The sequence below is a fragment of the Triticum dicoccoides genome, chromosome 1A, assembly GCF_002162155.2.
Source record: "Triticum dicoccoides isolate Atlit2015 ecotype Zavitan chromosome 1A, WEW_v2.0, whole genome shotgun sequence".
Lineage (NCBI taxonomy): Eukaryota > Viridiplantae > Streptophyta > Magnoliopsida > Poales > Poaceae > Triticum > Triticum dicoccoides.
Genome location: NC_041380.1, coordinates 312,175,947 through 312,196,522, shown reverse-complemented (window position 1 = coordinate 312,196,522; position 20,576 = coordinate 312,175,947). Strand labels below are relative to the sequence as shown.

The 20,576-nt window shown below is 42.5% G+C and overlaps 1 protein-coding gene across 1 annotated transcript in view; it reads right to left on the bottom strand.

The window, feature by feature from the left end:
- The window catches only part of LOC119270317 (myosin-6-like), a 28,063-nt gene extending 19,138 nt beyond the window's left edge, over positions 1–8,925 (bottom strand). The window contains exons 1-15 of the mRNA XM_037552317.1: positions 8,625–8,925; positions 7,282–7,410; positions 6,851–6,994; positions 6,412–6,557; positions 6,169–6,325; positions 5,912–5,970; positions 5,623–5,782; positions 4,871–5,020; positions 4,656–4,792; positions 4,428–4,574; positions 4,228–4,329; positions 3,014–3,071; positions 2,818–2,919; positions 2,343–2,380; positions 2,134–2,260 (exon numbers count right to left, since the gene is read on the bottom strand). Coding sequence (XP_037408214.1) covers positions 2,134–2,260; positions 2,343–2,380; positions 2,818–2,919; positions 3,014–3,071; positions 4,228–4,329; positions 4,428–4,574; positions 4,656–4,792; positions 4,871–5,020; positions 5,623–5,782; positions 5,912–5,970; positions 6,169–6,325; positions 6,412–6,557; positions 6,851–6,994; positions 7,282–7,410; positions 8,625–8,627 — 1,659 coding nt within the window. The 5' untranslated portion in view covers positions 8,628–8,925. The remainder of the gene's footprint in view (positions 1–2,133; positions 2,261–2,342; positions 2,381–2,817; positions 2,920–3,013; positions 3,072–4,227; positions 4,330–4,427; positions 4,575–4,655; positions 4,793–4,870; positions 5,021–5,622; positions 5,783–5,911; positions 5,971–6,168; positions 6,326–6,411; positions 6,558–6,850; positions 6,995–7,281; positions 7,411–8,624) is intronic.
- Positions 8,926–20,576: the final 11,651 nt, after the last annotated feature.

Sequence of the window (20,576 nt, the reverse complement as noted above, 5' to 3'; positions counted from 1 at the left end):
AAATGGAGGGTGGGCTCAAAGTTAACGGCGGGAAAACTGAACGCCTTTTTGAAGGAAAACAACCATTACCTCCTATGTTGTCCAAATAAGCTCAAAAATTCCCAGAATATACTATTAGAAACATGTAGTATTTGCTGGAATTTTTCTGGATGGAAATATTAAATTTTAAACCAAAATTTGAATCTGTCTAGTAAAATAGCCATTATATGCTAATCCTTTTATCCAAATAGGCTCAAAATTTCCAACATTACTACCTGGAACATACAGTATCTATATCTATACCAATATAAAAAGACCCAAATGGGCAGATCCAAACCATATTGACCGTCAAGTCATGTTATCTAGCGGTTCAAATCGCTCCAATGTTGAGCACCAAACACGTTTAACACTCTAATTACCCACCACTGCCATTGGCTATAAACACGTTTTGACTCAACGCTATCCCTTGAAATCTGCCATGTAATTAATATCCTACCATTCCCGCGAAAAAGTAATTGATATCTTAACAAATACCAACGTGCAACAGATATATCTTACCTAATATAACGCGCAACTAATATCCTACCTAATATAAACGTGCATTGCACGTACATTATTACTAGTTTACTAAAAAAATCTGAATGTTTTGAAAAAATATCAAATTTCCAATCAACATTTAAATCTGTCTAGCAAACTAGCCAATATCTGCTTAATCCTTTTGTCCAAATATTTTGATTTTTCCTTTGCAAAGCTTGCAGTAGTTGACTTACAATTAACTGGGACAGCTTCAGGTTTGACAGGAGGACTGCTTGAGCTACTCATATAGAAATTGTGCATATTCATATTCTTTCTCTTCATTTTTGTAAATCTACAAATAAGTTGCATTGAACGTCAATTAACAGTTCATGAACTAGTTAGAGATTTGGCCGTCGGTGCGTGGGCGCGGGCGCCGCAGTCCTAGGCTCACTAGCTGAGTGCACGGGCGCAGGCGCAAGCGTGTGGGCGTGCAACACTCCCCACCGGACAGGGCAACCAGTGGCGCTGCCTCACCGGTCATCGGCTGCAGCTTGCCCCGCGTCCGCTCGTTAGGGTTGGAGCTTCCTGTTCAATCACCGCGTTCACTCCTACTGGCGGTTGTGCGTGTGTGAAGCCGTGGATGGCATGGCATACTGCACGGGCTGAGAGCTGGTCTGATGGGCTGAGCAAGAATGGTATTAGTAGAAAAGTTTGATTTATTGGAGGGCAGGCTTCAGCATGTTGAAGCCTGCTTAGTAGATTAGCCTGTAGGGGGCGGTGTGCAACTTATAGGAAATTTTCAAAAAAAAAAAATCAACCAAAAATTTGGTTGCATCTGTGAAATAAAATAGAAAGCAAAAATAAAAAAGAACCACTAGGCGCGTGGAGTGTGGCGCATGCAATTCAGTTGTACGCGGGCGTGCAACTGTAGTTGCGTGTGGGCAGCGGACGTGCAACTTTAGTTGCATGGGGATGACGGGCGTGCAAGTGTAGTTGTGCGCGGCCAGACGGGCGTGCAACCGTAGTTCTGGACAGAAACAAAAAGTAGAAAAAATGATAAAGAAGGCGTAAAACGTGTACCAAGGAATGGGAAAAACCAGAAACAACAGTTGCACACAGAGCCGACGAACATGCAACTGTAGTTCCACTAATGGAAAACAAAAAAAAATGGAAACCCATAAAAGAAAGTAAGAAAGGCGTAAAACGTGCAACAAGGAACAAACAGAAACCCCAAAAAAGAAAAAATCACACAAATCTCCGTGTAAATTAGACGGTTATTTGGCATTCACCATGTTTTATAATCCAACAATGTAACTCAATAGACCAGAGGGCAGCACACAAAACTTTCTTTAGCAGACATCAAGCTTTGGGAGTTCAACTTGATAAATTCTTGTTTAATCAATGTTTAAAAATACAAATCCCATTATAGGGCAGAAGTATGTTTATTTGTTGTTGGCTCTTGATTATGTAGAGCTCCAACAGATTTTGAGCTATATTTCATTCAAACTGGTATAGTCTGAGATTCCCTGTTTTGCTGTCACTACTCACTACGACGAATGCATCAGCAGTACAAAATCCAACATGTGTTCTACACAACTGTCTATTCACTAAGACAGACTTGAGAAATTTGACACTTACATTTCCCGCATAGTGATGAATAGTAAAATCAGACCGTGAAAATTTTGGCCTGCTGAAATGTGGATTGTCCTTGAATTTTTGATATAGCTTTTCAGCGAATGTTTCATGGTTCGAATTTCGCAACATGCTGAAGTATAAGATAAGGGATGTTAGAAAGAATCAGATAATAATCAAACAGAAAAGGAACCTACACCAGTACTTGTACATACCAAGTCTCATCCAGTAGAGCAATTATCCCCCCTGGTTTCTGCATTGCAGGAAATCAGAAATCAGACATGATATTTCATAGCATGGCTCAACCTCATTGGAACCGATCAGTGGATTCTATGTAATCACAAGATATGCATATAACTGAGATATTCTAGTCTGTTTACCAATTCTGACCAAAAGCCAATTTCACATCCAGTTCTGGGTTTTACTTCTATATAGAAAAAAGGGTCAAAATGAGAGGTTATTGTGTGCCAAGTGCAAACTATCAATATAGGAAAGTGTATATAGATAATAAGAAGATATGTTGCAACAAACACCAAATGTTGTAGCAATTGGGCCTTAGATTATTTATTATTGGGCCAAAAGGCCGGGATATGCACATGTACAAGAGTATGGCAAAAATGCAAGTAACACCATATGCAAGAGAGAAACTACACAACTACAGTAGTACAACTAGTATACTTAACAGTTCACCTTCTCAATGAGATCAAGAATCTCTTGGTTGTCCACAAACTGGATGTAACTCCAATCAATCTCTTCTTTTGTATATTCTTCTTGCTCCATCTTGAAAACATGCTGCTCACAGAAAATTGTAGAATTAGTGTAAAACTTAATGACCATAATATAACATAAGTAGAACATTTTATCAGTTAGACCTCAACTCCCTAACCTGATTAAAGTGTTGCTGGAGCTTCTCATTAGTTAAGTTGATACAGAACTGCTCGAAACTGTGGCATAGCAAAAAATCAACATACAGAAGGTATCATCCCCCATATCATGAGTAGATAGTTTCATGTCAACTGGTAGTAATTACTAATTAGAGAATTATTCTGCAGATAGCATCGAGTTGAAGATATTATAGTGATTTATCTCTACACTATTGTATTTTCATGCCTAAAAGCAAAAGCATGCTTCCCTATTTTTCTTCCATGTTGACGTGCTTTCACAAGTTTCCTCTGAGGCACATGCCATGTCTACTATTTGTACCGAGACACACACCATTTTCTACTTTTTACAGCAATCAAATGGGAGCTCTTTCTTGCCCAATAAACGCCATCAATAAATCTAACCAGTGCTGGTTCAGTTTTGTAATACAGATACCCGGTCAAAGCATAATCGCAAAATCACACTCAATCTTTCGTAGCAGCAGCATGTTTCTGTGCAACTGAGCAATTGACTATATAGCAGCTTGTAGCAACAACATGCAAAGATGTGAATGCTACCATCCAATAATGAGATCTTTCTAAAAATGCCAATACTATATTAGCAACCCTGTTGTCGTGTTGCTACAACCAGTTGCAACAGAACATCCATGTAACTGCAAAAAAAAGAACGCATATAACTTCCAGCCTACATGATGTCCTCATTAATGTCAGCTACACAATGTTTAGTCCATCAAGGTTTTCCTATTAGGGGTAATGTTTTACAGTAAAAAACGTCTTGAAATCTTAACTATGATTCTGATTCTGCATATATAAGTCACTGCATACATTTAACATAATAGCTATATCTCATTTGGTGGAATAAGCCAAGTTTCTCTGTTTTGCAGAAGTGCAGCCTAAGCAGTGAAGTTAATGAGATATTTATACAATGACGTTCCTGCTGACTGAAAGGAACTCAACGAATAAAACGAATATTTCTTTGCAGCAAATACTCTAATTTATTGTTTTCTTAAGATTAAGACTGCATTTAGCATAGTGGTGGATGTGATAATCTTATTAGACTAACCAGTTTTTACATATTTTATGTTGGCTAACCAAATTATGTTCATTCTTGCTGCCATTTTCCAACAACAGATTATAAACAAGTTCAGCACGACACAGTTCAGCAACTGCAAACTGAGCCTAACACAGGGCCAAATGCAAAAGCATTCCAGACAAGTACCTGTTTGTCTTGAAACTTTCAAATCCATAAATATCCAGCACACCAATCAAAAGCTTCGAAGTAGGATCCTGTCCTATTGTAGTATTGATCTTATTCACAAGCCTAAAGAACAGAAGTGAAAGTTATTGTTCTGGCAATGGCAGTGACATAATAGGTGGCAACATGACAAGTACCTTCTAGACTAATGTTTTGAAACTTACCAATCAAACAAACGGGAGTAAACCATTCTGGCCAATGCATCTCTACTAAGAGCTGCTGCTCGTGAATCCAAGTTTCTTACAATACTCTCACCACGTGTTACCATAACACGCTTACATAAAGATTCCTCCAAAGACTTTTCATCACACCTGCAGAGTGTTGCCAAATGCATGTCATGTCAAAGATGACCGAAAAATACGGTGGACAGAACCCTGGACCAGGAGTATTACATGAAAAGCTCCGCAGCTGTCCGGAGATGGAACTGGGATTTGTCATCTTTGGGTACAGAAGAATCTGCTTCGCTCCCTTCTGAAAATTCCACATTGCCCAGATGAAGAATAGCAGCTACAACTCTGAATATGGCATCCTGCGATGCAACAGAAATCCTAAGCAAAGATGACCTTTCTGATGAACTAAGCTAGTTTCAAACAAAACCTTGGGCTACCTGCTCATCAGAACTAATGCCTACAATATCCATTGCTCTCCTGGTTGCTATATATTCTGAAGAATCATCCATTCCATCAAGCTTAATGCAGTTAGACTGATTGAGATAGTGAAACAATGAGGCATCTCCCAATTTATATCTCTCACGGTCCTGAAACACAAGTATTTGAGTACAGATCAGAAGTTGTAGTTAATGTGGTTCGCCAAAAAAGATAAAAATGGCAACTAAGAGCACAAATCATAATGGCTACCCTAACTGAAACAGGTAAGCAAATAAGAGGCAATACCAACACAGTGTATTATATATTTTATTTATGCTTGCTGTTAAATGCCTGAAGAACTTAATAGCAAAGAACTATTTCCTACAGAGAAAGTAATTTAATAATGTGGCATCTCAACTGACTAAGTGTATAACGCAGTATCTCTGATGGCACAGATTATGTACAGATGGTATGTTTGTACCCAGTTTGCAGTTTTCTCTTACACAGATTATCCAGAAACATATTGGTATCATATCATAAAAGCACCCCATATGATGGCATGCAGAAAGTTAGACAATATAGTACAAACAACAACAACAACAACAACAACAACAACAAAGCCTTTAGTCCCAAACAAGTTGGGGTAGGCTAGAGGTGAAACCCATAAGATCTCGCAACCAACTCATGGCTCTGGCAGTTAGAAAATATAGTGATTCCACAAATTTCACTTACAGTATCCTACACATTAATTTGATTGTGTCGGCCATGTTACCTCTGGTGGTGCAGCACATAGCATGTAAAAGCAGTGATAATTTCTTTCTGGGTCAGATATTTGACAGACACGAGATCTTTCCAAAAGGTAAGTCCTTATAGCAGCTCCTGAGATCTTCCCATTCTGATCAAACTGAAGCTCAACAAATTTGCCGAAACGACTGCATTATGAGGCACAAGAAATGTGTAGAGCCATATTGTAAGAAGAAAAACGTAAACTTCTGCTAACAAACACTATCAAGGAAAACAAGGTAAAGTAACAGAATCATAGTTCCATTGAAGTTAATTACCTCGAATTATTATTCCTGACTGTTTTTGCATTTCCAAATGCCTCGAGAACAGGATTGGACTGTGGTAATCGAACAGGTAAATTAGAAAACATAAGTCAGTGATATAACATTATCTTTAATTAATGAAATACGAATTTGATGCAGTCCTGAAGAATGAAGGGATGGATTACAAAATAGTCAAAAATGATAGCCCATAATCCATGTATCCACTATTTCATGGTTGTTTAAGAGAAATAGAGCAATAATGAGGGCCTCACCTCCAGTACTTGTTGTTGCACTGACCTCCCATCAGATTCAACTTTGCCACCCATAAAAGCAAGATATTGCATAAGCATTTTAGTGCTTTCTGTCTTACCAGCTCCACTTTCGCCACTCACCAAAATGGCTTGACTGGTACCATAATTCATCATAAGCCTGCACCATGGGTATATTAAGATATATATACAAATTCCAACACACACAAAAAAAACTCAAAAGCTCATTGTTTTCTGAAAACACACCTATATGCACGGTCTGCCATGGCAAAAGGATGGGGACTCAGCTCACCAAATTCGGCTCCTTTGTACATTTCCATCATATGATCATTATAAAGGTGAGGAAGTCTTTGAAACGGATTTACAGCTATCAATATGTTCCCAGTATAAGTCTGGAAGAACAGTTTAATCAATTAAATGTCACCATATTAACAACTAACCAATTAGAGCAGGTCAAACATAAATAGTGTTGATAAATTCCAAGTTCCATAATTGTACAAACTACAAACACTAAATGGTAAACACAACTACACAAGTGAAATGTTGTAGACTACAAAACATAAGAACTGACAATTGTACAGGTGTAAATTCATCAGATAATTCAACTAGCAGCCTAGAGAAAATGTGTGCATTATCAAATATCAATAGCATAAGAAGAAATCATATACTGCACCACTCAACGCACATATATTTCATTCATTCCATATCTTGACTTCAAGTTCCGGAGAACTCCTGGTTCATGCAGATAAGCTAGCCTTGTCATATCCTCAACACCACATCGTTTTACTTCTACATCCTTAGGATAGACACTTGACACATTGGCAGTAACCTGTAATAAGATAAAAACTTGAGAGTAAGTGCACAAATGTTTGATTTTAGTTAGGAATTTCTTTCAGTGCATTAACTTACAATTAAAAGCTACAGGCATAGGATTCTGGCACTAGCAAATTCACAGTTGGAAGCTAAATAATGATTAACTGAGATTTAACAAATATTTCAGGAGAAAAACGTAATAGCCCTGGTAGCATGAGTAGAAATGATCCACGTTTGGTTTATACACATTCTTAAATTTTAATTTTCAAGAAAGAATGCAAGTTATCGAGAAACTGAGAGTACCTTCTTCCCAGAAGTGCAGTTTATTATTAATTCATCCCCATGGACCTCCTCCACCAGACCATCAATCCAAGCCACATCAGCATCCTCGACCCAAACCTGAGAACCCACTGTAAAGCGGCCCATGGATGCCTACAATTGAATATTCATAAACGCGTGAGGAGGGCATGGCATTGTGAACGAATGACATTGTTAACTGACTGAATCAAAAACTGAAAATAATAATGATAACAAGCCAAAATATCAACGAATGATCACAACCCTGGAGCAACATTACTGACAAACAGAGAGTCGAGCAGTTATGGAATACCAAATGCTACAGGCCCATTGTGTCAGTGTTACAACTAGTAATTACAAATACACAACCTAAGTTTGTTCATCAAAGAATAAAACGTAAACTGGAAATGAAAATAAATTTTCAGAAAGCATCATTATACATTATCCCATTATTTAGGTGGACATGATTCAAGATGAGGAACAGAAAAGTGAGTACAAATCCTAATTTTCTCAAGTGATGCTAGTCAGTAATATCATATAACCCCTATGTCAGTGCCATTAGGCTCAATTCCCTATGTAGAGTCCTAAAGAGAACATTTCTGCTAAATGACATTGTACTCATAAGACTTAACTAGTCAACTGCCCAAAGTGGAGTAGGAACCAGCTTCGGATATTTGTCGCTTGTTGAGGTTGACGAAATGCCAGTTCTTTGTGGCTGCTGCGCATTGTTTCATCTTTTTGGCACTCGTAGTTTGGGTTAAGGTGGAGTAGTTGGGAGGCCAATTGAGATGCATGTAAGAGCATCCTTGAGCTGGCAGTCGAGGCCTGGGAAAATGTTAGCTAGGACCAGTGTGTGTGGGATGTGTGCCAGGTACAATGTGGTGATGTTCGAGCTGACTTGGGCAAGGGAAGAAGTGATGCGTCAAATCTTCAATACATTTGACAAACTGAGGATACGGAGATGTTACCAACAGGGCCGAAGCTTAGCCATCAGTAATCAGTTACCGACTGGATCAAACTAAAGTAAGAACTACTGCAATATGTATCTGACTCAAGCATTTCAGTTCTACACTGAACCCACTCGCTCTGTTTTTAAGCTATTACAGCCAAAAAAATACCCAGAAAATTCATACCAAACCAGCAGCTAGTGTCATGGTCAGACCATCATACGATGAAACATATGTATCAGAAAATGCACTATTGGTGCCTTTCTTCCCCTTGAAGCATACAAGCACGGTTATCGGATTGTCCAGACCACCGTGGAACCCCGATCCCGGACCCTGCTGGACTGATCCAGATCGGGGCTCGAATTCGCTGATCGCCGCTCGCACAGAACAGAAGCAACGTACCATGTTTGCCGCCGAAATCCTCGTCAATACCGCCGCTCGATCATGCGGTCACGGTCGCCGTCGCCGCTGGATCACCGCCCTGCCGCCATTGACGTCGTTGTTGACGGAGGGCGGCGCAGCGGGGAGATGTGCGGGTGGACGGTGGGGGCGGGAAGGGTCAGCAGGGAGGGAGGCGAGCTCTGGGGGAAGCAGGAGGCTGCGCGCTGGGAGGAGCAGGTGGCGCGCGAGGTGGACGGAGCACGGTGGAGGCGGCGTGTTTGGGTGTAGAGACGAGACGACGACTGAGGCCGTGACAGGCTCGTTTTTTTTTTCTTTGGTACGAGTAGCGTGGAAAGTGGGGTACTGTCGAATGAAGAATGCAACCAATCAGAGGGGAGATCCTCCCCTAATTAACCTTTTGGCCCATGTCTCGACCTCTTCTTCGCTTCGCCTCACCAGTCGAGGGGGGCACGTGCGGCGACCGAGCAGTCTACTAGCAGCCCGGCCGAGTTCGATGGTTCGCACGTGTGCTTGTTCGGCGATAAGGGCCTGCAATCCACGGAACGGCTAAATTTCGTGTTTTGACTTTTTTTCTAAACCTATTAAAGATAGATCTGATTCTAGTTTGAATTTTTTTCAAGATTTGACCCTTTTGCTACCGCCAGGTATCATGGCGGTAGGGTATAACAGCCTACCGCCAAGGACCCTAGCGGTAGGGTTGCACGCCTTATCGTCAAAAACCTTCTAAGTATTGAACACAGTGTGTGGTTGTGCAGGCTACCGTCAGCCCGTTTGGCGGTAGTGATGTTTCCAACCGCCAAAATCGTTGACGGTAGGCTGTTAGACCCTACCGCCATGGACTCTGGCGGTAGCAAAAGGGTCAGATCTCGAAAAAATTTCAATCGAGGGTCGGATCACGAATAGATTTCAAAAAAAGGTCAAAACACGAAATTTTGCCCCATGAAACAGCTGAATCAGTCCACGAACACCAATGATGAGGACGTCATCTAACGTTAGTCGCATTCGAATCAACTGAACGTCATGCGAACACAACGAGTTTCATTAACATTCAGATGCAATGATTGATATTTCGATCATTTAACTAAAAAACTAGACCCTATACCAGACGACCACCTTGTACGCGCAGCTGCCCTGCCGCACCATCATTGTTGTCCGTGTTGTCGTCGCCGTCCCTCCAGCATCGGTACGTCACCGGAGGGCCGCGGCATCCTTGTCCGACGGCTGCCTTCCACTCACAGAGGAGCCTCTCCGTCTCCTGATGCGTCGTGCGAAGGGTCGTCGTGGCCAGTGCCGACATGGCCTTCGGAGCCCTGGAGGCGGCCTTGTCGCGACCGGTGTTCGCAGAGCGGTCGCTAAGCTACCAATCCTCGCCGATCTTGGCGAGCTCGCCGTCAAGACGACAACGGCGCCTGGCGGCCTTCTCCACGGTGGTCACGGAGCGGTCGAGCGCCCATGCGGCGACAAGGTCTGGATCGTTTTGGATCCATTTCCGATGCCATGTCGCTCTTGGCGAACGCGGAGTGACGACCAGCATTTCACTTGTCATACCTCGCCTGCCGCCACGCTGCGTGCTCCGCCTCGAACACCACGGCCCTAGAGGCGAAGGCGCTGGCGTAACCGCCTCCTCCGAGGTAATGGAGGATGCGGCCCCCTTTGTGATCGTAGGCGACAACTCCTCCTTGATGTCGCGGCATTGGAGGCGTGGTGGTGCGACGTACCGTGGCGGGGATGTCAGCTCGTCCTTGACGCGACGTTCAGTCTGGACACCGCGATTGCGCGAGGGCGGGGGCGGCGTTTGATTTGGACACTGCGGTTGCGCGGGGGCGAGACAAGCTCATCCTTCATCAGACGGAGCGGCTAGTTGCATGGCGGGGATGACGGACTGATATGTCTCCAACGTGGATGTTTTATGTGCATTTATAAGCAATTATATATCATTTTTGGGACTAACCTATTAACTCAGTGCCCGGTGCCAGTTGTTGTTTTTTGCATGTTTTTAGTTTTTCAGAATATCAGTATCAAACGAAGTCCAAATGCCACGAAACTTTTTAGAGATTTTTTCTGGACATAAGATACCATGGAAGCTTCGGGAGAGGACCAGAAGATGGAGCAGTGGCCCATGAGGCAATAGTGCGCACCCAGTGGGTGGGCGCGCCCTGGTGGCTGGTGGGGCCCACATGGATCTGTTTGACCTAACTTCGCCCCTATAAATTCTCTAAAATCAGGAAACCAACAGGGAGCCAGCCAAAATACTTTTCTGCCACAGCAAGTTCCAGTTCTCGCGAGATCCCGTCTGGAGGCCTTTTCCGGCACTCTGCTGGAGAGGGAATCAATCACGGAGGGACTCTACATCAACCTTACAGTCCTTCCCATGATGTATGAGTTGTTTACCACAAACCTACAGATCCATAGTTAGTAGCTAGATGGCGCTCTCTTCCCTTTTGATGTTCAATACAACGTTCTCCTCGATGTTCTTGGAGTTCTATTCAATGCAATCATTTTTGCGGTGTGTTTGTTAGGATCCGAAGAATTGTGAGGTTATGATCAGATTACCCATGAATATCATTTGAGTTTTCTATGAACTATTTTATGCATGATTATTATAGCTTCATATTTCTCTCGGATCTATTGATTTGGTTTGGCCAACTAGATTGATTTTTCTGATGGGAGAGGTGCTTTGTAATGGGTTTTATCTTGCGATGCTCAAACCCAGTGACAGAAAGAGACATGACACGTATTTGTATCGTTGCCATTAAGGATAAAAAAACTAGGGTTTATTCATGTGTGAGTTTATTTTGTCTACATCATGTCATCTTGATTAAGACATTACTCCATTCTTTATAAACTTAATACTCTAGATGTATGCTGGATAGCGGTCGATGTGTGGAGTAATAGTAGTAGATACGGGCAGGAATCGGTCTACTTGTCTCAGACGTGATACATATATAAATGATCATTGTCTTGGATATCGTTGTTATTATTTGCTTTTCTATCAATTGCCCAATATTAATTTGTTTACCCATTGTATGCTATTTTCAAGAGAGAAGCCTCTAGTGAAACTATGACCCACAGGTCTACTTTTATCATATATTAAAAATTCTAAAAGTACCTTGCTGTAATTTTAATTTATTTATTTTATTTTGTATTTTTTTCAATCTATCTATCAATCACTACACCATTTAATCTTGCAAGTAACCGCCAAGGGATTGACAACCCCTTGTTCGCGTTGGGTTGCAAAGATTTGTTAATTTGTGTGCAGGTACTGCTAACAAGGTGTTGCATAGTTCTCGTACTAGATTGATAACCTTGGTTCTTGACTGAGGAAATACTTATCTCTACTGTACTGCATCATCCTCTCCTCTTCGGGGAAATCCCAACGTAGTTCACAAGTAGCAGGAAGAATTTCTGACGCTGTTGTCGGGGAGACATCCAAAACATCTATCAAGTACCTACGCATAAATTTTCATCTCCTTGCATTTACATTATTTGCTATTTGCCTCTCATTTTCATCTCCCCCACTTCTAAAAAAATTTACAAAAAATATTTTCCGTTTGCCTTTTTCTGTTTGCTTGTTTGTTTGCTTGCTTGCCCACTTTATCGTTATGGCTAGTTCTCTTGTTACATGTACCCCTGAAAATGAAGTTCTCGATTTTAAACAATAGGGGGGATTTAAAAGATGCTTGATATAGGATTTGCTATGCTCAAAATAGATCAACTCGTAAGCGGTCCACTATCGTTCTTCTTCGCAATTTTTATGTGGGTATTACTACTTGGTATAGATTTGTGCTTGATACTATTACGGAGGGAATTTTTTGAGTAGTCACCCTATGGATGCTTTCAATGGTATGGGAAATTTAGTGGGATCACCACCTATCACTATTAATGAAACAACTTTAACTTTGAAACATGTTATGCAAAGATTGGACGCTATTCAAAATAAAATGCCTACCGTGGAGCATATTGAAAATTTGGATAAAAAGATTTATAATCATGTCACTTAATGACTCTTAAGATGCTAAAATAAAAAGAACCGATAATTAATGAAAATGTGGAGCAAAGTCCCGCTAGGATTGATAAGTTGGAAGAAATTATTAATAATTTAGGTTCCGCTTTTTCTTCCGTTAAAACTATTGAAAAAACTCCTTCTAGCAAGAATTGCTAGTTATTTATGTTCCTAAAAACAATGGTGCTACACCTAGAAATAACAATGAAGACCTTAAAATGATTAGTGTTCACCTCAATTTCGTTGATTTGATAAAGGAACCGATATATGAAAATAAATCTCTTTATTTTGTTCCTAGGAGTGTGATCATTAAAAACTTGTATGCTAGAACTCCTAGGAAATATGGATGTGTGATTGAGGAGTTAGAAACTAAATATGAAAACACTTCAAACTACACATTATGCCTCGCTAGCACTACTACAAGATGGTCCAAACGCGATAGTCCAATCAAAGACCCTTCGATGAAACTGTCTGCGATGCATTAATCACAAACGGTGGTGTAAGAAAACCGTCAAAATGTGACGGACTATTTGCGATGGCGCACACATCAAACACGATTTAGATCAGAGCTGCGTGTGCGATGTGTGGTATACGGTGAATCCATACGAACTGTTTGCGATGATCCAGAACAACAGAAACGGTCAGCCAGATGAGGGTGTATGCGATATACAGATACAGTTCACTTGGATGAACTACCTGTGATTAGGCAACACAACAGAAACTGTCAGCCAGATCAAGGTGTGTGCGATGGAGGGCATACAGTTCATTCAGATGAACTATTTGCGATGAGCCAAGACAACAGAAACAGTTCAACTGAAAAAGATGTGTGTGGTACACGGCAATAGGTCCGTGATGAGAAATGTGTGCGAAGACCAATAATAACATAGAGAATTGCTGCTAATAAGCCGTGTGATTTGCTCTGTCTGTAGAAGAACAACATATATATAACTAAAATAAACATCCAATTACATAAGTGACTATACAGATCATTCACACACACCTTAATAAAACAATTGCATGCATTCTAAACTAGGAGAAACGATCATGTAGTCATCTACTTCTTGTGACGCTCCCACCACTGCTCTATGGCTCGATCCCTCGTCTGGGGAAGGACAAAGACACTTCCTCATGTCAACGATCCGCATGTACATCTCATAGCTTGTGTACGCGTACTTGACGTGTTCTTCATCCAGTCTCTGATCCCAGGCACTGTGCTAGGCGATCTTGTCCTTCTTACTCTCATCCTCCATCTTCATGTGGTACGGGTTGATGATGGTCGAGGCGGGGTCAATCAGGGAGTTATGTTTGTTCTTGGTGCTGCCCCAGACCTTGTGGTGGTCACGGATGTTGACAAGATTTTGGCAGGTCAAACCTGAAACATTGAGCGCTTTTAGATCGTTGGTGGTGTCCACCGTAGCGAGACTGTAGTCGGTGTTGTTGATAAACGTGACGAAACGCTCGCAAGGCCTTGTGCCCAGGTGGTAGTTGTAGATGAGGACATCATGTTGCACGCACAACGGGGCGATGACAACCTTCTGATCTTGCCTCGCACGACCGCCGGTGAACTTGAGGTCAAAGCCAACCACTTTGTACTTGTCCTTAGTAAGCAACTACTCCATAGTTTGGATGGGACTCTCCACCGAGACCGGCTCGTTCGTGTAGACCACCGCAAGGTCCTTCCCCTCATGTGGGTGTCCACTACGTGATGTGTGGTGTACTTATTGGGAATGCAGTATTTCAAAAAAAAATCCTATGATCACGCAAGATCTATCTAGGAGATGCATAGCAACGAGAGGGGAGAGTGTGTCTACGTACCCTCATAGACCGAAAGCGGAAGCGTTTATCAACGCGGTTGGTGTAGTTGTACACCTTCATGATCCGTCCCGATCAAGTACCGAATGTACGACACCTCCGCGTCCAGCACACATTCAGCTCGATGACGTCCTCGCCTTCTTGATCCAGCAAGAGGGGCGAAGTAGGAGATGAGTTCCTGCAGCACGAGGGCGTGGTGACGGTGTTGGTGAATAACAATCTCCGCAGGGCCTCGCCTAAGCACTGCGAAAACTATGACAGAGTATAAACTAGAGGGGACGGGGTTGCCGACACACGGCTTAGTGTTTCTTGATGTGTCTTGGGTGCTATCCTTGCCCCTCTATTTATATGTTGAGCCTTGGGTCGAAACTTGGAGTAAAAGCCTCCACAAAGTCGGTTTCACCCGAAAGGCAAGAGTCCTTCTCGGACTCCAGGGCCAGACGCCACCCTGGCGTCTTGCCCCTGGACTCCGCAAAACTTCCTTTTGCGCTTTCCAAAAACCTTGTGGGCTTTCCCTTTTGGCCCAAATAAAGCATTCTAGTACCCAAACATTTCGGGAAACATCCGGAACCCCTTCCGGTGAATTCTGGAACCCTTCCGGAGACCAAACACTATTATCCCATATATCAATCTTTATTTCCGGACCATTCTGGAGTTCCTCGTCATGTCTGTGATCTCATCCGGGACTCCGAACAACATTTTGTCACCAACATACATAACTCATATAATACTATATCATCAACGAACGTTAAGCATGCGAACCCTACGGGTTCGACAACTATGTAGACATGACCGAGAAACCTCTCTGGTCAATAACCAATAGCGTAATCTGGATGCCCATATTGACTCCTACATATTCTACGAAGATCTTTATCGGTCAAACTGTTATGACAACATACGTCATTCCCTTTGTCATCGGTATGTTACTTGCCCGAGATTCATCGTCGGTATCTTCATACCTAGTTCAATCTCGTTACTAGCAAGTCTCTTTACTCGTTTTGTAATGCATCATCCCGTAACTAACTCATTAGTCACATTGCTTGCAAGGCTTATTATGATGTGCATTACCGAGAGGGCCTAGAGATACCTCTCTGATACTCGGAGTGACAAATCCTAATCTTGATCTATGCCAAGCCAACAAACACCTTCGGAGACACCTGTAGAGCACCTTTATAAGCACCCAGTTACGTTGTGACATTTGATAGCACATAAGGTGTTCCTCTGGTATTCGGGAGTTGCATAATCTCATAGTCAAAGGAATATGTATAAGTCATGAAGAAAGCAATAGCAATAAAATTTAACGATGATTATGCTAAGCTAACGGATGGGTCTTGTCCATCACATCATTCTTTAATGATGTGATCTCGTTGATCAAATGACAACATATGTCTATGGTAAGGAAACTTAACCATCTCTGATTAACGAGCTAGTCTAGTAGAGGCATACTAGGGACATACTGTTTGTCTATGTATTCACACATGTACTAAGTTTTCGGTTAATACAATTATAGCATGAATAATAAAAATTTATCATGATATAAGAAAATATAAATAACAACTTTATTATTACCTCTAGGGCATAATTCCTTCAGTACTACCCCCCATTGTCATCGCCAGCCTTTGGGAGCACCATTGGAGCCACGGGGAGCGCCATCGGAACCGCTGGATGTCCTCTCTGTATGTGTCGTCATGGGTGTGCTTATTGTGTCATCTGGCGTGAGAGATGAAGGTAAATGGCCACGGGAATAAAATGGGGGCTGGGCGGCATGAATTCTTGTCACGTCCGTATGACAGTTTTTACAGCGGGTAACTGCATCGTGGCCCCGTGCCCGGCACAACCGCATGCATAATGGCAGCACAAACGCACGTGATCATGCACCGGCCCCAAACAATGGCAGCGCACGTGGAGGGACATGGGCAGAGCGTGCGGAGGGACGCGAGAGCACAGCGTGCGCGGCGGGGCGGGAGCAGAGCGCGCCACGGCCACCTCAACCACAAGCAACCACACGCATAGAGTAGTTGAACACGTAGGGAATGGTCGTCTACAAGCCGACCGACAGTTGCGCGACGGCGGCATGATGTGAAACCGCGTCATGTTCCACATCACATGGTGGTCGAACAATTGTTCGCGACACTGCATAGAGAGCGACCATGTGCTACTACCTTCGTCTTGGTCTAATAGTCCCCTTTATATTCCGTGCCATATTTTGACCTTAAATTTAACTAAGAAAATGTTAATGCATGTTATAAAAATAATATAGTTGGAAACTATGTTCAAATACAAATTCAACGATATAATCTTTAGCGACATGCATTCGTATTTTATCAGTTAAATCTCTAGTTAAAATTTGGCACAAAAATACAAAGAGGACTTATAAACCAGGACGGGTGTAGTAGGTAATTAAATCGCAAATGTTTTTTTATTAACCGTATGTGTATGTGTCGTTTCGTCCTCCTCTCGCACGTCTTGTCACCCCGCTACCGCAGACGGCTTCGAGCGCAAGCTTGAGCAGCGCAGGGGCGTTCTTTTGGCCAAACGGTGGCTTGAAGTGGCGCCAATGAATTGTCAGTGAGCCTGTTCTCGCGCAACCTCGCAGGTTCCCACGCATAACCGCGCAAGCTTCTTGCCCGACTCGGCGAAATCCTCCAAAATCCCAATGCTTACCGACCTAGTATATAAACCCTCATGGTCGGCGAGTCCCGCGTCACATTTTCCCCTCCCTCCCTATAGCTTATCTCATCTGCTTCTCCCACAATCGCCAATGGCACCGGTCCGTCGTCGTAGCTCGGCCACTCCGCCGTCATTAGAGGACAGCTCCAGCTAGGAGGCTACATCGCGGCGGCGGCGCAGTCCCCGGCGTAGTGTAGTGCGGGTGGCGTCCCTGTTGGGTGTGCGCGTAACACCCACCATAAGCTCCATCGCCGCTGCCCGGCGGTAGTTGTTGCCGACCACCGTTGCCGCCACCCCACTGTCTGTTGCCGTGGTCGCCACACCATGTTGATGCCGTTCCATGATAGCATGTCAAGTTTCATAAATTTTAGACAGGTTTTTGATTTACTAGAATTTAAAAACCATGTATCTCAATGTTAGCAACCGAGCGATGGTGGCAAGGTGTTTGGCATTCATTCTCATTTCTTGCATGGGACCTAAGCATGCAATCAAGGACACACATTTGATTTTTGAACCCATTTATATGCACTGGAGCATGTGCCTGTAGTTCAAATTTGAAGTATCCACATAAATGCCTAGAGAACTCGGTTAATGTATAAAAATGTCCAAGCGAACCCCAAAAAATCCCAAAATTTAACACAACACTCCTGTTGTTCTATGTTGACATTAGAAAAATTTGAAAGCAAGAAGTGGCAACAGATATCATTTCGTCCACAAAGGTGGCACGTTCCCTAACAGAACCATGAGGCTTATTGTGAGAAGCTTATACCCAAACCTGTCCCAAATGGGACAATATTTTTACCATAGCATGTTGATGTCGTTTCATGATAACATGTCAAGTTTCATGAATATCAGACAAGTTTTCAATTTACTAGAATTTTAAAACCATGTATCTCAATGTTAGCGGTCGAGCGACGGCGGCAAGGTGTTTGACATTCATTCTCATTTCTTGCATGTGACCTAAGCATGCAACCAGGGACACACATTTGATTTTTCAACCCATTTTATGCACTGGAGCATGTCCCTATAGATCAAATTTTAATTATGCACATAAATGCCTATAAAACTCAGTTCACATATAAAATTGTCCAAACAAACTCCGAAAAATTCCAAAATTTAACACGACACTCCTGTTATTCTATGTTGACACCAGAAAATTTTTGAAAGCAATAAGAGGCAACTAATATCGTTTCATCCACAAAGGTGACACATGCCCTACCGGAACCATGAGGCTTCTTGTGAGAAGCTTATACCAAAACCTGCCCCAAATGGGACGATTTTTTTACTCCATCATGTTGATGGCATTCTATTATAGCATGCCAAGGTTCATGAATTCCAGACGAGTTTTGGATTTACTAAAATTACAAAAGCAAGCATCTCAACATTTGCCGGTGAGCCACGATGTCAAGGCATTTGAAATTCATCCTCATTTCTTGCATGGGACATAAGCATCAACCCATGGCCACATATATGATTTTACAACCCATTTTGGTGCACCAGATCATGTGCATGCAGTTTAATTTTGAATTATGCACCTGAAATGCCTAGAAAACCAAGTTCATGTATAAAAATGTCCAAACGAACCCTGAATAATTCCAATTTTTTTGACAGCACACCTATAGTTGCATGTTCACCGCAGATAAAAGTTCTAGCAATTCAAACACATTCCTTTGCCGTTGTGACCCCATTATGTATTTCAAATCAAGACGAAAAATCAAGTAGATCGCACACAGTTTATTATCACCAACCGTGTGAGATGCACGACAAAATATCTTGGAGCACCGTTGGAGTATAATACGTATATGGCTTACGCGAGAAGGTGCGTCGACTATAGTCCACAGCTGGCGCGTCAAGCACACTAGATCGCTCTGCAAATATCATTTCGTTGTTTAATCGTCGCTGGTGAAACATGGGGACATGGACCCGTGTCGTGAGGGCAACTTCGGCAGCCCACTCCGGCAAGAGCGCGGCCGTAGCCGCATGCACGTGCTAACAAGTTGCGTGAGCGCGGCCGCATTCTGCGACCGGGCGACCAAGGTAGACCAAACGATCGATGTTGCTTCTTAGGTGGCGGCAGCAACATTTGCCTCGGGGATAGCAACTGGCAAGAGTGGCACAGTAGTTGTCTGATGTCCCTTGAACTACGTCGGCATTTCCCCAAATAGGAAGGGATGATGCAGCACAGCTACAATAGGTATTTCCCTCAGGTATGAAACCAAGGTATCAATCCAATAGGAGAACCAAGCAACACTATGTAAACAGTACCTGCACACAAAGAATAAATACTTGCAACCCGACGCTTACGAGGGGTTGTCAATCCCTCTTACGAGTAACGGCGTAGAAAGTTGTCAAGTTGACGGGATAAAATTGTGATAGATTGGATAGATAGATCTCGAATAAATGTGAAATAAAATATGCAAATAAAAATGCAACAGAGTATTTTTGGGTTTTTGGAATAATAGATCTGAAAATAAAAGCAAATAAAAAATAGATCTCAAAGGCAAATAATAGATCGGAACGCAAATATGATAAAGAATAGACCCGGGGGTCGTAGGTTTCACTAGTGGCTTCTCTCAAGAAATAGCACACGATGGGTAAACAAATTACTGTTGGGCAATTGATAGAATCTCGAATAATTATGATGATATCCAAGCAATGATAAATATATAGGCATCACTTCAAAGATTAGTAGACCGACTTCTGCCTGCATCTACTACTATTACTCCACACATCGACCGCTATCCAGCATGCATCTAGTGTATTAAGTTCATGGAGAAATAGAGTTAATGCAATAAGAACGATGAAATGATGTAGACGAGATATATTCATGTAGGAATAGCCCCCATCTTGTTATCCTTAATATCAGCGATACATGCGTGTCTTGTTGCCCCTTCTGTCACTGGGAAAGAACACCGCACGATCGAACCCAACACAAAGCACCTCTTCTCATTGGAAGAAAAATCAATCTAGTTGGCCTAACTAAACCAAAGATTTGAAGAAGAAATACGAGGCTATAAATAATCATGCATATAAGAGATCAAAAGAAGACTCAAATAGCTTTCATGGATATATAGATCTGATCATAAACTCAAAGTTCATCGGATCCCAATAAACACACCGCAAAAAAGAGTTACATCAAATAGATCTCCAAGAGACTATTGTATTGAGAATCAAAAGAGAGACGGGAAGCCATCTACCAATGAGGATGATGAACCCCTCCGTGATGGTGTCTAGATTGGATCTCTTGGTTCTAGAACTTGCGGTGGCTAGAATTGTGTTTCGTCGACTCCCCTAGGGTTTCTGGAATATTTGGGTATTTATAGGGCTAAGAGGCGGTGCGAGAGGCCACTGAGGTGGGCACAACCCACCAGGGCGCACCTGGGCCCCCAGGCATGCCCAGGTGGGTTGTGCCCCCCTCGAGGCACCCCTCCGGTACTTCTTTGGCCCAAGTTGTGTCTTCTGGTCCA